Source organism: Colletotrichum godetiae (genome assembly GCF_030913485.1).
Source record: "Colletotrichum godetiae strain CBS 193.32 chromosome Unknown BDP55scaffold_5, whole genome shotgun sequence".
Lineage (NCBI taxonomy): Eukaryota > Fungi > Ascomycota > Sordariomycetes > Glomerellales > Glomerellaceae > Colletotrichum > Colletotrichum godetiae.
Window position 1 is genome coordinate 1,470,180 of NW_026851253.1, and position 14,595 is coordinate 1,484,774.

At 50.4% G+C, this 14,595-nt stretch overlaps 4 protein-coding genes across 4 annotated transcripts; 3 read left to right on the plus strand and 1 right to left on the minus strand.

The window, feature by feature from the left end:
- Positions 1 to 268: 268 nt before the first annotated feature.
- BDP55DRAFT_724603 (zinc-binding dehydrogenase) lies at positions 269 to 1,454 on the plus strand (the record flags this gene model as incomplete). Its single annotated transcript, XM_060578907.1, has 2 exons — positions 269 to 455; positions 553 to 1,454. The coding sequence occupies 2 exons, from the start codon at positions 269 to 271 to the stop codon at positions 1,452 to 1,454; spliced, it is 1,089 nt and encodes a 362-aa protein (XP_060434733.1).
- A 512-nt stretch (positions 1,455 to 1,966) lies between these two features.
- BDP55DRAFT_724604 (oxidase) lies at positions 1,967 to 3,400 on the minus strand (the record flags this gene model as incomplete). The annotated part of the gene is made up of 3 exons (XM_060578908.1): positions 1,967 to 2,297; positions 2,362 to 2,536; positions 2,590 to 3,400. The coding sequence occupies 3 exons, from the start codon at positions 3,398 to 3,400 to the stop codon at positions 1,967 to 1,969; spliced, it is 1,317 nt and encodes a 438-aa protein (XP_060434734.1).
- A 1,879-nt stretch (positions 3,401 to 5,279) lies between these two features.
- On the plus strand, positions 5,280 to 7,225 carry BDP55DRAFT_764804 (CFEM domain-containing protein). The gene is made up of 8 exons (XM_060580927.1): positions 5,280 to 5,438; positions 5,495 to 5,633; positions 5,690 to 5,874; positions 5,932 to 5,968; positions 6,023 to 6,090; positions 6,145 to 6,527; positions 6,583 to 6,650; positions 6,705 to 7,225. Exons 1-8 carry the CDS (start codon positions 5,328 to 5,330, stop codon positions 7,070 to 7,072), a joined length of 1,359 nt encoding a protein of 452 aa, XP_060434735.1. The 5' UTR covers positions 5,280 to 5,327; the 3' UTR covers positions 7,073 to 7,225.
- A 1,094-nt stretch (positions 7,226 to 8,319) lies between these two features.
- On the plus strand, positions 8,320 to 11,322 carry BDP55DRAFT_602385 (uncharacterized protein). Its single transcript, XM_060571061.1, has 4 exons — positions 8,320 to 8,864; positions 8,935 to 9,202; positions 9,258 to 9,899; positions 9,954 to 11,322. The coding sequence occupies exons 1-4, from the start codon at positions 8,806 to 8,808 to the stop codon at positions 11,025 to 11,027; spliced, it is 2,043 nt and encodes a 680-aa protein (XP_060434736.1). The 5' UTR covers positions 8,320 to 8,805; the 3' UTR covers positions 11,028 to 11,322.
- Positions 11,323 to 14,595: the final 3,273 nt, after the last annotated feature.

The window sequence follows — 14,595 nt, forward strand, 5'->3', positions numbered from 1 at the left end:
TCCGGTTAAGAAGGTTCTTGATGACATGATGAACAAGGGAAATGGGTCCTAGCTCGCGGCATCTGTGGATGCCGTCATGGACCGTGGATTCGGAGCATTGAATTCTAAAAGTTCCTACATAAACTCAGTTCCCCTCCCCCAGTTACTGTCAATGTCTGCCTGATCATTTCGCGCTCTACAAGCTTTGAAGACCAACATCGACTCCGATAAAACTACATCATCAACGCGAGTCAGCTTATCACAACAGAACACCACAACACACTACATCATGTCTGACATTAAGTTCGAAGGATGGCTCGGCCACAGCCCCGACAGTGTCAACGGAAAGATGGAATGGGGCGCGTTCGAGCCCAAGAAGTGGACTGAGGACGACGTCGACATTGAGATCTCCCACTGCGGTATCTGCGGCTCCGACCTTCACATGCTCCGCTCGGGCTGGGCTGAGACCCCTTATCGTGAGTTTTCCCTCTTTACCCCGCCTCGATTGGAAACGCGGGGTTTCCAAGGACGAATTCGCCAGTCGATCTTTGCTAACATGTATTACTTCTTCAGCTTGCTGCGTCGGACACGAGATCGTTGGCAAGGCCGTCCGCGTCGGCAAGAACGTGAAGCATGTCTCCATTGGTGACCGCGTCGGTGTTGGTGCTCAGGCTCGTTCATGCATGAAGTCCGACTGCCCCGAGTGCTCTATCGGTCGCGAGAACTACTGCGGCCGCGCCAACGTCAGCACATACGGCTCCGTCTACCCCGACGACGAGGGTAAGGCCATGGGTGGCTACGCCGACTACAACAGAACCAACGGACACTTCGTCATCAAGATCCCGGAGGGTATTCCTTCTGAAGATGCCGCGCCGATGTTGTGCGGTGGTATCACAGTCTTTTCCCCATTGAAGGAGAACGGCTGCGGACCTGGAAAGACTGTTGGCGTCGTTGGTGTTGGTGGCCTTGGTCACTTTGCTGTGCTGTTCGCCAAGGCCCTTGGTGCCGATAAGGTCATTGGCATCTCCAGAAAGGCGTCCAAGAAGGACGAGGTCCTGAAGCTGGGAGCTGATGAGTACATTGCGACCGACGACGACAAGGATTGGTCCAAGACCAATGCCCGTTCTATCGATCTCATCATTTCTACAGTGTCAAGCGAGAAGATGCCTCTGCAGCAGTACCTTAGACTTCTGAAGGTTTACGGCACCTTCATTCAGGTCGGTGCCCCCGACGGTGGTAACCTGCCTCCCATCAACGCTTTCACTCTGCTCGCCAGCGGTATCAAAGTCGGTGGTAGCGGTATCGGCTCCCCCTCCGACATCAGGGAGATGCTTGAGCTTGCCAAGGAGAAGAAGGTTAAGCCTTGGGTCCAGAAGCGCCCGCTCAAGGACGCTAACAAGGCTATTGTTGACATGGAGCAAGGCCACGCTCGCTACAGATATGTTCTGGTAAACGAGAAGCACGCCAAGTTGTAAAAGTATCAAAAGGACTGGATCGGATTGGACCATGTAGATTAGAAAATGAATGATGAAATGATGATGAGTTGAGGTACAAACTCTGTGAATCCTGTTATCGAGCGTGATCAAGCGCTTGCAATAATTCCACTTCACTTTCGATTGTGTGCCGAATTGGCACTTGGAGACAGGATCAGAGGTTGCGTTTGAAATTTACTAGGACGTTGACTCACCCAACCGCTGATCAAATCAACTTGATACCGTGCTTGAGCATGCTCACTTGACTTCTCAGAGGGACCAATAATCACGAATAGCACAGTGGCCCGATAAGTACAGCACCACACAGCTACTGCTTGAACCTCCAAGTGAAACCACTATTAAGTGCAAATAGCGAAAAGCAGCGAGACGATTGCCTCAACGGCAAGATTATGAATTAAATGGGGTATACATCGGCTGATGATGGTCTTTCCGCTTGTACAGGGTTAGTTCTACATTATTCTGAATCATGGCACACAGAGACGAGGACGGCCATCTCAAAGGATGTTGTCAGCCATCTTTGCGCCGGGGTACTGTGCCTTGAGTCCTTCATCCAGACTCTTCCCGCCTACAGTCATGTCCTTGAAGGCCGGGCAGGCCAAGTTAAGGATAGCTGCGCCAACGGTGTCAGTGACAAGCTTGAGAGGTGCCTCAATGATGGTGAAGATTGTAGACAGCGAGTTCGGAGAGGCAGTCTTGAGAATCTCAAAGACGAAGCACAACAGGTTGTTGCCTTCCAAGAGCTTTGTGAGATTCAGCACACCGCCGGTGAGGTCAGCTAGGTTGACTCCCGCAAAGCTGTTGACTTTTCCCAAATTTCCGCCAATACTGTAGAGCGATACTCGTTAGCGTGGTGCTTCTTCACTTCTGGAATCGGAATGAATACACGTACCTTCCCAACTCGGGGTACTTGGCGATCCAGGCGAGGAGATCCAAGTTCAGCTGGACCAAGCCGTAGTCCACAGGAGTACGGTACCAGTTCTCTGGAATACGTTCCCAACCTCTGTTGTACGTGAGATTACCCTCTTCACCCTCCACAGCGAAGAAGCTCTTCAGTGTTGCTTTGTCTAGGTAGAATCAGCTTTTTGCTTATGTCATGGATCTGGAGCTGGTCACGTACTCAAGAGGCCTGTGGGGTTTTCCGAAGAGTGGTTTGCAAACAGGCGGCAAGCAAACAAGAAGCCCGCATTGCGAGCAATCATGCCGGTAAAAGGACCATAGTAGAAGTTCGGGTTGGTTGCGATAGTCTCGTTGAAGCGAATAGAGGCTCTGTCGGCGAACAGCTCAAAGTTGTAATCACCTTCGCCGGATGACATGTCGTAGAAGGATTGGAACTGATCCATGACCATGGTGGAAGCGTCTCCTGTCATGTATAAATCCGCCCTGGTGTTGGATGAATCGCCCTCGATGATGTTATGGGAACCATTCAGTCCGCGTGGCGTACCAAGGAGACCGATAAGATTGCCCAAGATATTGTTGGATCCGCTGGCAGCGTCTCCGATGGAGAACCCTGGGTTGAGGGACAGAGGGTTTCCGACGAAGACAGTTCCCATCACTCCCAAAATCGTGGAAAGCTCCAAACCCATGCCAAAGACCGAGTTGATGGCAGCCGTGACCTCGACCAAGCTCGTCACGCCCTTGCGGCTGATGTAGCCGTGGTTCGCCAGGGCGTTCAGCCCTGGGCAGGGACCACGCTGGGCGCCGTTCTTGAAGTCGGGTGCGATAAACTCATGGTCGCCGCTGACATCAATGGGGGTTGTTGATGGGTCGAATAGAAGCCTCTTCTCGTGTACTTCGTGGAATGCGCTGGCGATGTGTCCGGAAAGTTTGGATGAGAGCTCTTCTCTGAGAGCATCAGCCGCGTATGCTGGGAACCCAAGAACGCCGCTGTTGAAACAGGGCAGAATAGAAAGAGCGTAATGAAGCTTCATATTGAAGGAGCCAAGTCAAAAAGAGCGTGAGAATCGAATGATACGACGTGGGGTTGAAAGAATGACGATGGATGACTGACGGTTGCCGGTGGGCGCGTGTCAATGATCTAGAGGTGGAGGATTTGAAATCGGACTATTATTCTTGGCCAGTCCCTTTTACTATGGAAGTTTTACGGGCCGCTGGTTCCGCGACGTGCGGAAACCAAAGATTGGGATCAACTCGAGTTGGCCTAATCGTGGGCATCGAAAGACTGCCGGCTAGGAGAAACAACATGGGTGGGCAGTTATCGTCGGCTTCACTGTTGCGGCCCCCAATCCCACCGGCACTTTCGCCTTCCTCATCATGCTAGGAAAAGATCTCCTCAGGTTCTTTAGCTGCTGAATCTCAGAATCTACCCATTAGGGATCTGGTAGGTATCAATCTGTTGGAAAGAGCAACCCTCACCAGGGTGATAGTTGGGGGTTGCCCGGTTGGTTGCTGTCAAGAAGAACTTTACCAGTTTAGCTCCAATGCCCCCTGGCCAGCATGTAACCCTTGAGAAATGAGCAATTGTCATATCGAGGCAGCCCGGGATTGTTTACCCAAGCGATCTGCATTCAAATTCCCCGATGGCCCCATTTTTGAACTCTGAGGTCTCCAAAACTTTGACGGACTCTCCGGGAACGTAGCAAACTTCTGTCAACGTCTTCTAGTGTGAACAGTAGGACTTGTACAACTTGGCTGCCCACTGATCGGCTGGTAGGAACTTAGGCTGGAGAAAGCCCAGGCTTACAGGGTTGCATCAAGGCGCCGAAATTCACAGAATGCCGATTCGGGTTCTCACGCTTCCCGAATAAACCGCACACCGCTGGTCGACGCCCCTGCACGGTGCAGTGGTCCCAGTTCCATGGCTCAATGGATGCGATGTACTCCGTACATACTGCCCATCAGCAAGATATCAGGGGCAGATTCCTATGAGACCCAGCCCATGGGGCAGTGTCAGACGCAATTGGGTAATTGCTTGTCATTCCTTGTGTTCCTGGTCCCTATTCCAGCACCATACGACGAAGATCTCCAACAAAACCGGGTATGGAATGCAGAAAGAATTTGAGAAAGAAACATCCACTGGACCGGGTCTCCGCGATTACTCCATCCCACCGCCTTCGCCGTCTGCACCCGTGCTGCCTCACCACCTCTAAGCTCTGGCATCTCACCAGCTGTGCCAGCTCAACCCACAGTCCGTAGGTATGAAGTCGTAATGGCAGAGTCTAGGATGACTAGCACGTGGCCCAGTCGCAGGGTCTGAAACAGATCCTTGTCTGTCATAATTCACGATGCACCCCGCTAGACATGGGATCCCGGAAAGCTGACCGCTCCATATTTGATGTATTTGGCAACGGTCTTTCAGGAGAAGAAGGAATGCAACATTCTCGCCTTGCTGCTTTCGAAGTAATGATGTGTAAAATGACTTTCAGAGAGGGTTACATAGACGATTAGGGGGCGTTCATTATGCACATGGGTAGATATACCAATCGAGCTAGTAGGGCTTGGTGATTTTCGCCAAGAAGTGGCAAAGACCAACAAGGACTCTCTTGTCATTGGAAGTTAGAAAGATCAAGGCCCGTCTGACGCTGTTCATTCAATGATCCAACGCGTCCCGTATCTGTTGATGGGCACCCGCCCACAAATCGAAACAAACCCTGCCGCCAGCTAACTTCCCAGAACCTGGTTTTGTCTTCGATGAAATGGAAACAATAACGTACGCCGGGATGTCGGCAGATGTGGCACAGATTCGGGGCCTTTTGGATCAAAAGATGAAAGAGCCTTGAATAAGTCTTCATCCAACGGGATTCAGTCTTTCATTCCTCCTTCTCCGTCTCTTCTCCTTTTTCCTTCTTTCGTCTTTTCGAATTCCGTTTCCGGCCCTCAAAGCTGGGACTTGAAACCATGAAGTTCTTTGCTTTTATTTTGTTACTTTCGGCGTGGTGTCAAGGCGTGTGGGGTCTGTCCAAAACAGTTGATACCCCCGCGTCCACGGAGACTCCTCCGTTGTGCGGCGTAAGTCATAGACCCGGCTGGCTGCCGAAGGCCTTGTAGAACTGACTTTGGAATAGTTGCAATGCATTCAAACAGTTACTTTGGCGACACAGCTATGCTCGCTTACCAACGCAACTTGCATATGCACAAACGTCGAGCTGAATGAGAAAATTTCACTCTGTGTACACTCCAACTGCACTGTTCGGGAGGCACTACGTACGTTGATACTCGCTAATATTGACTGAAGTTTGACGTGCTTACAAGATTATCAGAGGTTCAAAGCTACTCCAAGCATACTTGCGGCGCACCGTCACAAGATCGAACTGCCTTAGTATGGGTCACCGGAGTTGTTTTCCTTGTTCTTGGCCTTTTGGCGTTCGTGTTGAGAGTCATGGCCCGACTTTGCTTGGGTGGCCAGTCTTGGGGGCCAGATGACTGGGTTATGTGCATTGCCGTGGTGAGTCAACTCTTCTTGAGCCCTATGCAAATTGTGGAATTACTAACAGAATGCCAGGGCATGATGATACCACTCAATGCTCTCTCAGTTCCAAGTAAGTCTCGTCAAGTTCAACCGGGGTTTTATGATACTGACTCGTTGCCAAAAGTCTCACAAGTTGCTCTGGGCAAAGACATTTGGAATGTCCACCCTGACGACGTAACACAATTTCTCTATGTAAGTCTTTATCTGCACGATTTCTTCAGTGTCATGGCTGACTTCCGGTAACAGCTCTTTTACTGGGACGAGCTTCTCTACCTTGGAGCTCTGCCGGTGACCAAAATCTCAATTCTGCTCTTCTATCTCAAAATCTTTCCCAAGAGAGAAATCAGAATTGGTTGCTGGGTCCTTATCGGGCTCAATGTTGCATACTTCATCACGTTCGAGCTCATCTCGATCTTTCAGTGCCGTCCGATCGATGGGGCCTGGAGAGCATGGGACAAGGAGTACCCGGCAAAATGCAACAACATCAACGTGCAGGGTTGGGCCGCTGCGATTATCAACATTCTTTTGGACTTGGCAACATTGATTCTTCCATTGAAAGAATTGTACAATCTTTCGCTGTCCACGAAGAAGAAGCTTATGGTTATTCTGATGTTTAGCGTTGGTTTCTTGTATGTTTGACCTCTTTCCTCTTCCTCTGGGCATCGTGTGCTAACGAATATATAGTGTTACTATTGTGAGTGTAGTACGGTTGCATTCGCTAGCCAGCTACGCCACCACCAGCAATGCGACGCGTAAGTTTCCTCTCTAGGAAGCCGTGAAAAAGGATCATGCTAACATTATGCCAGAGGACTATGTCGAGGTCGGATACTGGAGCACTATTGAAGTCCCTGTAGGCGTCATTTGTGCTAGCATGCCGGCCATCCGCTCCCTATTCAGTCTGGTCTTCCCCAAGGTGTTTGGCACCACTCAAAGGGGCAAGTCGAACTACGCCAATCTTTCAAGCCAACAGAAGAATCTTTCCAACTCCCAGAAACTTTCATCCAAGGGTTCATCGAAACCAGCCATCCGAGTGCTCAAGGAGTTCTCGGTTAGGTCGAGACATCGGGACGATGTCTCATACGTCGAGCACGAACTGACGACTGGGCCTTTTACTGATCCCAGTTCACGCCCGTCATCAGAGAAAAAGCCAATTACTCCACATGAGTCTGTGTGAGTATGGTGCCATGAGGAATTATACTGGCCGGCGTTCATTTGCCTTTTCTTATTTTCACTCCCTCATCCAGTCCTTTTCATGGTTTGGCAATATTTAGACACAGAAGAGGATCGATCCCGCTGCCGTTTTGTAATTCTGGCAGCATAAAGCTGTACTAAGATACCACATACGAACATAGAACATAAACATAATTCACACCGTCATTACGGAAGTCAAACCTTGCCCTGAGACTTTCCTGCAGTCCGCATTACCCGCTAGGTCAAAGTCCGAGACCCATGCTCCACGCCATCCAAATCTAGTCATGTTTCCTTGGAAATGTTTCTCTTGGTTAGCCCTACCCCAGACCTAGCTGTCGAGCTCACGGATACGCTAAAATCCCGAACGCCACTTGACGGGATGAGAATCCTCTTCATGGCCGTTGACCACTGCGCTAGCCAGTATAAGCGTTGAGCAGAAAACGTAAATGCTCGAGGAGTGGAGCAAAGTCGTCGGAACATGGGTTGTTGTCAAGGGTCTCCTCAACGCATTGCCGATCTTTGCCCTTCTTTGGCCTTCAAGAGGCTTCACATCTTTCATTCCTATCTCGCCAAAACTTTCTCTACAGAGCATATCTCTCCGCCAGAGTCCCGTTCTCATCTTCTTCCCCTGCGAAATCAATCTTTCTCGAAGGTTTCAGTGGCTTGTAGTGGGGGCTATGCCATTTCCATCTTGGGACTTATTGAGGGTCTGGGCCCCCCGTTGTATCTGTCATTGCGATCGTCTGCCTTGCAGTTTTAGCCCAGCCGGAGGCTAGGAAGCGGTCCGCAGAAAGACTGCCCGCAGCAATGTCTGAGTCAACCTCCCTGTAGAGCCATTGTCAGAGCGCACATCGGCTCCCTCGCGCAACGCAACCCTTGTTGATGCCGAACCATCGCGAATTGCACCAACGTCAATCTAAAGACGAAGTTAGTCTTATGTCTGCGTTGCATCGTCAGAATCAAGCCCTTGGCAGCTGTTATGCCAACATTTGGTCTTGCCTAAACAAACTTTCTGCTGCATGATCTAAGGTTTCTCGTGGCATTGCTTCCTAGTCGCTCATGGTTCTTCTCAAGTGAGCAAAGCCGGATGCGGAAGCCTGCTCAACCTTGTATCCATCCAGTCCCAAATCAGTCTTCTTGTCCCATTCGCAATTCATGTATTGGAGGGTGGCATCGGCACTGAGAACTGACCCACTTCTCTTCTGCCCTCGTACGAATGAGCAGGGCCTGACACTGACAAGCTTGGGCTTTCCGTATCCATGAGTGTTCTGAAGTTGAGATCCTGGCTCATGAAGAGGAGAACACAGTTGTCCTCATGGCCATGCCGTGAAGCAGTCCACCAACCCGAAAAGAAGTCGTCATGGAGGACGATCAACATCAAGACCCGGTATCTTAGAGCGGAGTACGAACACGGCATCTCCTGAGCTTGTCACCTGGGACAATTCCCATCCCCTAAACTGGCAGTCCTCCGATGGGCCTCACTTCCACAAGACAGGGCTTGAATGTCAGACCGCCTATCGACACCGCTTAGCTAATGGCTGACCTCTCCTTTCTTTTCCATTCGAGCTGTCTCATCACTGTCGTTGGCCCAGAATATCAAGCTTTCCAACGCGACTTGTCTTCGATCTGACTCGATGTTCTGAGACTTCTGTATCCATCCGACCCATTGTCACTCTTTTTCCACTTCCCAGCAGCCCGTGTTGCCAAGCGCCCAAGATGCGCATTTCACTCCTTTTCACACTCGTTACCGTTTTGACCGACTCGGTCTCTTCTATGTAAGTGGAAGTCCAGTCTTCATCAGCAGATTTCTTGCTAGGCAACTCAAGAAGCTGACCTTGCCATCAGTGCTGTTCCATGGAAGACTACAAGACAACAGCCACGTCATGAGCCCTTTATTGGTCGACGTGCCGCCAACACTACTCTTGACATCTACGACTATGTAGTTGTTGGTTCCGGTCCTGGAGGAGGCCCCGTTGCGGCCAATCTTGCCATTGCCGGCTACAAGGTTTTGCTGATTGATGCCGGAGGAGACTCGGGCGACGCATGGACGGAGAAGATCCCGGCTCTTCATCTTATGTCCACTGAGTTCGAAGACACGAGATGGAACTACTTTGTGAGTTTTTGGCGCGGAGGACTTGCTGGCAAGTGCCTTGACTAATGCCATGTAGGTCAACCACTACCCCGACCTTGACCAACAGAAGAGGGACTCCAAGATGACGTACGAGATGCCTGACGGTAGTTTCTACGTCGGACTTGATCCTCCAGCTGAAGCAACCCCTCTCGGTGTCTGGTACCCTCGCGCCGGAACCTTGGGTGGCTGTTCTCGCCACAACGCTCTCATCACCATCAATGCTCACGATAGCGATTGGTCCAACATTGCCACCCTCACCGGTGATGATACCTGGAGCCCTAACAACATGCGGTCGTACTTCCAAAAGATTGAGAAGAACATGTACCTGCCATCCAGCATCATCGGACACGGCTATAGTGGATGGCTTGGTACTTCGCTCACTTCCTTGTCACTCGTAGTCGAAGATCAAAAGCTGTTGTCGTTGATCATCGCAGCTGCTACTGCCATGGGAAAGAGTCTTCTTGGACTGTTGCTCAGCACCGTCGCAGGCCTCGGCCAGGTTCTACTTCGTGATCTGAATGCTCCCGGCCAGACGAGCAAGACTGGATTGTACCAGGTTCCGCTCTCGATGACTGATTCCATTCGTGGTGGTCCCAGAGACTTGATCTTGGATACAGCCAACGCTGTCAACGCTGATGGATCGCGCAAGTATCACCTTGATATCAAGCTCGACACTCTCGTATGCCCACTTGATCTAGAGTTCCACGGGCCTTCATTTACTAACGGCCCTTAGGTCACGAAGATTCGATTTGATGAAAGCGGCGACAAGCCTCGCGCTGTCGGTGTGGACTTCTTGGAGGGCTCCAGCCTTTACCGTGCCGATCCCCGCTCAGGAGCTGCTTCCTCAACCGGCTCTGGCAGTGTTGATGCTTCCCGTGAAGTCATCATCTCGGCTGGATCCTTTAACACGCCTCAGCTTTTGAAGCTCAGTGGCATTGGTCCAAAGGCCGAGCTCGACTCCTTCAAGATTCCTATCGTCGTTGATCTCCCAGGTGTCGGTACCAACATGCAGGACCGATATGAGGCAACTGTGATTGGCAAGACCAAGAGCGACTTTGTTATTACTAGCAAGTGTACCTTCCTGGAGACGTCTCCCGACCCTTGCCTTGAGGACTACAAGAACGGACTTGAGCCCATTACAAAGGGCGTGTACGCCACCAATGGTATCGCAATTGCCGTCATTCTCAAGTCTTCCGTCGCCGAGAACGAGCCCGACTTGCTCATCTCCGGTGCTCCGGCCAAGTTCAAGGGCTACTTCCCCGGCTACGCCTCCGACTCGCTTGCCGATGCACAGCACTGGGCGTGGATCATCCTCAAGGCTCACAGTAGAAACAATGCTGGTACTGTGACTCTGAAGTCGACCGATCCCAGAGACATGCCCCTCATCAACTTCAACTACTATGATACGGGCGTCAACAGCAACGGAGAAGCCGACAAGGATCTTCAGGCTACTTACGAGGGCTTCGAGTTCACCCGAAAGGCCTTTGACAGCCTCATCCCGCTCGACGGAAGCTTCCCCGAAGTCTGGCCTGGTACCAATACCTCCACAGAGGCAGATGCGAAGCAGTTCCTGAAGGACGAAACATGGGGACACCACGCCTCATGCACTTGTCCTATTGGTGCTGATAATGACCCGATGGCTGTTCTCGATACCAACTTCAAGGTTCGCGGTACCGAGGGCCTCAGAGTTGTTGATGCCAGCGTATTCCCCAAGATTCCCGGATTTTACATTGCCTTGCCTCTGTACATTGTGTCTGAAAAGGCCAGCGACGTCATCATCCAGGAAGCCAAGGCGTCATCGGCTTAAGCACTCCAAAGCCATCCGTTGAACTACACTAGTTTGTTGCGTCGGGCGAAACTTCATCCTCGCAGCTTCCAAGGCTGTCGACTCAATCGGTCCAATATTCTAGATTAATAATTCAGAGATACCATCGTTCGTTTCAGAGAAAGAGTTGCAGAGTCATGTTATAACAGTCTGAGAAGTCACATGCAAGGAGCGGTGTTAGAGAAGAAATAACGAAAACCGCACTCGCCAGTCAAATTATCTGTGCCAAAACAAAACAGCCATCGTGAATGAGACCATGACGAGATTTGGATGCTCCGTGACAAATCAACGGTTGCATGGCCCTATGCAAAGGTTTCACTATTTGCCGCATTGTCTTCTCGCTTTTTCGTGTGTTTCGCTGTTCGGTCAATTTCTCAACTCAAATACACTGAGCTAACATTGACTGCCAACAGAGCATATGGCGTGCGTGACCTGCAATAAAAAAACAGAAGCATAGAGATGGAAAACAAAACAGACTGGGAGTTGATTGAAATCATTTTTTCCCGAGTTGCTATGAAGTTCGAACCAAATAATGAACCTATAGTGGCTTTCTAGAACTGTAATCAAGGTAGTTTTACCTATTTTTAGCTGCTCTAACAATGTGAGTCGCTGATAAGGTCAATCCTAGAGTTGGTACATCATCTTGCACGTGACTGCTCACTCACGGTATACTTAATAATAAAAGGCTTAATGACACTTATCACCAGAATGTGCCACACTTTGGAGGATCTTGCTCTCCCACTTGTCACAGTCCGAGTAAATAAGCTGTATACTTTGCTTGATGCCGGGACAAATGAGATGCTGTGCACAGGTATATAATTGCCCCAAGCTAAGTGAACTTCGATTTAATGTATGAACCATCTCTGGAGATTGGAAGAGAAAGACACGTGTCTCGACGGAGGAACTTCGGTAATCACAGTGACTTGCTACATTATTGTCCAGTACTCAAAGAAGGATAAATACCGGCTTTGCTGGTGCTCTTCAAACGCAACAAAAGGACAGGCCAAGAAGCTTCAGGCGCGTAGTCATATATTACTTAAATATAAGACTAGGGCTTGTTATATAAGTATCTGTACCGATTACCAGTACTACGGCCTCTCTCAGTCTTTTGTACTATGACACAGGTTTAAACTTGCAGAGAGTAATGCTTCAATTAATTTTCTCTTCTTTAGCAGCCTGACCGAGGGAGTAGCTTCTGAAACCCCGACTCAATGTTCTCAATAATTGTCATTCTCATAAACTTTGTGCTTGTGGTTGACCCTACACCTGATCTCATGGATGAGGAGACTAGACCTGATACATGGAGCTTACATCTATCGATCCGGGCGTGAGTGTTCACATGATTGGCACGATGACCCTCCAGCCACTCCGCTACTCACACGACCATGACCTTACTCAAGGGGGAATAGAATGGGATTATGGCAGCGGTCCACGCCGTCGTAAGGAGAGCCGCAGACGATCGACGTCAGTGGTTGTCTGCAAGCAGGGTCCATGGACCTGGATTCCCTCATCTTGCAGATGTCCCATGGCGACAATTAGTCAGGAACAGCTCAACAGACTGAGCCTCAGCGGGGCACTTGCACCTCGCATCACACGACAACACATCTGCCCTCATCGTATAGAATTGTGGACGTTTCCAAAGATAAACATGCGGCTGTTCAGTGGATTCATGATTGCTAAGACGTCTTACCTCGCCCAGTGAAAAAGAGAAAGACTTCTTCAGATCCACCAACGGCTGGTAATTAAACTCGGCCAACAGGAATCTTGAACTGCTTTGATTGTAGGATAGACCTTTCGATGTCCGAGTTCTAGGATGCTGGAAAGTAGAAGACCGCGAACGAATGACGATCAAATATGTGCCCACAGCGTGTAAGTGCACGTTATTAAAGAAGCGTGGTAGCTAGAGATCGGATAGAGTCGACAGGTCGGCAGGCAAAAGATAGGAGCTCAAGAAAAAGAAAATCCAGGCGTATCAGTTGCCTTTTCATTTCAATCGTGCAAGCAAGGAACCATTCACTTTTACTCCCCACTTCATACTCGCGATGTCGGAACCCGGGAACAGCGCTTGTACCGAGGTTGACCTCGGCTATGGAATGAACGCCAAAAAAGACCTCGATGGCTCTGTATAAACCCATTGTGTGGTTGTATCTGTACTATGGCATGACACTCACTGCCTTGACCCCGTAACATGAGGTTATGGTTAAAAGCTGCGCGTCCAATTTCCAATCCATGATGAAAAGGGCCGAATAGATCAACGCTTGTGCACTTCGCGCCTCGACCCCAATTTGAAAACAAGAACCCCAAACTCCACAATAACTATCATGGGAACAGCATCGGATTCCGAAGGAGCCTCAATAACAAAAAAAGAGTGGAAAGCTGCGTGACAGGCAAACATCAGTCAAGGTCCCCGCATGGCAGCCCAGGCTCCAGCTGAGGGTTGACAAACCCTGAGAGGCGGTAGAGGTCTAGTTCTCCAATACTTGCATGGCCAACTCCACAAAACTCAACTGTTTCCCCATGGGTGTGGTCTGCTTGGGAGGAGTGGCACGGTGATTTGATGGGGCCTGGATATCCCACAAATTGCTGTATAAAGTAGTCTACTAGTATCCGAATGCCGGTATTCTCCCCGGGTGTGGAATTATCATGACGGAGGCGCCGCTCACGAGACCTCCCGCACCGGGACACTGGGACTGTCGGGAGGGCACGCAGAATTTTTACCATGTTCGGCATCCTGAACGGCTTCTCTCCCATGGATGAAGACGAACTCGTGGCGTCAAAACCGGACCCCGCGCTAATCGGCCGATTAACCTGCTCAATAACCGTTGTTTTACCGGCGGCAGGCTGTTCAAATTCTCTATGACATGTTCCACGGGCCACAAGGCTCGGTTTTCAGTGTAAATCATGACCCGAGGGCGAAGAACAGGGCCGATTAGATGTGCGGGGAAACTGGAGACAGAGTATTGTTTCTCTCCGATTTGGGTCGACCGGTTCCACGGCCTTGGCCCTCATCGTCCCCTCAATTATGTGTGATCATAAAGAGATTCCCCTAAAGAGCTACTCCAACCGCCATCACGAAGAAATTTCAAAGGAAAAAACCTGCGTCTCTGGACCTCTAGTGTCGGCGCAATGTCGGACCTCCACACAAACTCGTGTGTCCCAGTGGTCCACTCATCTTGACGGCGGGGGCGGGGTGGCTGGGATCAAGCCGGGGGCGGTTCTTCTGCCTCTTGGAAAGCTGGTACGGAGTAAGCCTTGGGTGAGTTGAGTGAGTGTCCGAACCGGGGGATCGCTCAGAAAACAAAAGCTTGGAGTCTCCAGGTTTTCCAGCTGTCACCCGATCCGCATCCCCCACATATTGGCTCGTGTTCCCTGTCCCGCCCACAGCGGCAGTTCTCCGGAAGTTAACTTTGAATGCTACGGCGGAAACACCGACAGTCAGGCGCGCCATGTGTAATTATTACTCGATTCTACTCTGTAGACTTCGCCCGTCGGTAAAGCGACCCCATGTTGACAGCCAGCAGTCGGCCTGATGCGGAGTTATCGCAGGTAG

Bases quoted from the DNA above. Each gene is read 5' to 3' on its own strand.
- BDP55DRAFT_764804 (XM_060580927.1), top strand. From the start codon at position 5,328: ATGAAGTTCTTTGCTTTTATTTTGTTACTTTCGGCGTGGTGTCAAGGC. The intron at 5,634-5,689 runs GTACGTTGATAC...CAAGATTATCAG, and splicing joins CACTGTTCGGGAGGCACTAC to AGGTTCAAAGCTACTCCAAG. The intron at 6,091-6,144 runs GTAAGTCTTTAT...TTCCGGTAACAG, and splicing joins ACGTAACACAATTTCTCTAT to CTCTTTTACTGGGACGAGCT.
- BDP55DRAFT_602385 (XM_060571061.1), top strand. From the start codon at position 8,806: ATGCGCATTTCACTCCTTTTCACACTCGTTACCGTTTTGACCGACTCG. The intron at 8,865-8,934 runs GTAAGTGGAAGT...CCTTGCCATCAG, and splicing joins ACCGACTCGGTCTCTTCTAT to TGCTGTTCCATGGAAGACTA. The intron at 9,900-9,953 runs GTATGCCCACTT...AACGGCCCTTAG, and splicing joins ATATCAAGCTCGACACTCTC to GTCACGAAGATTCGATTTGA.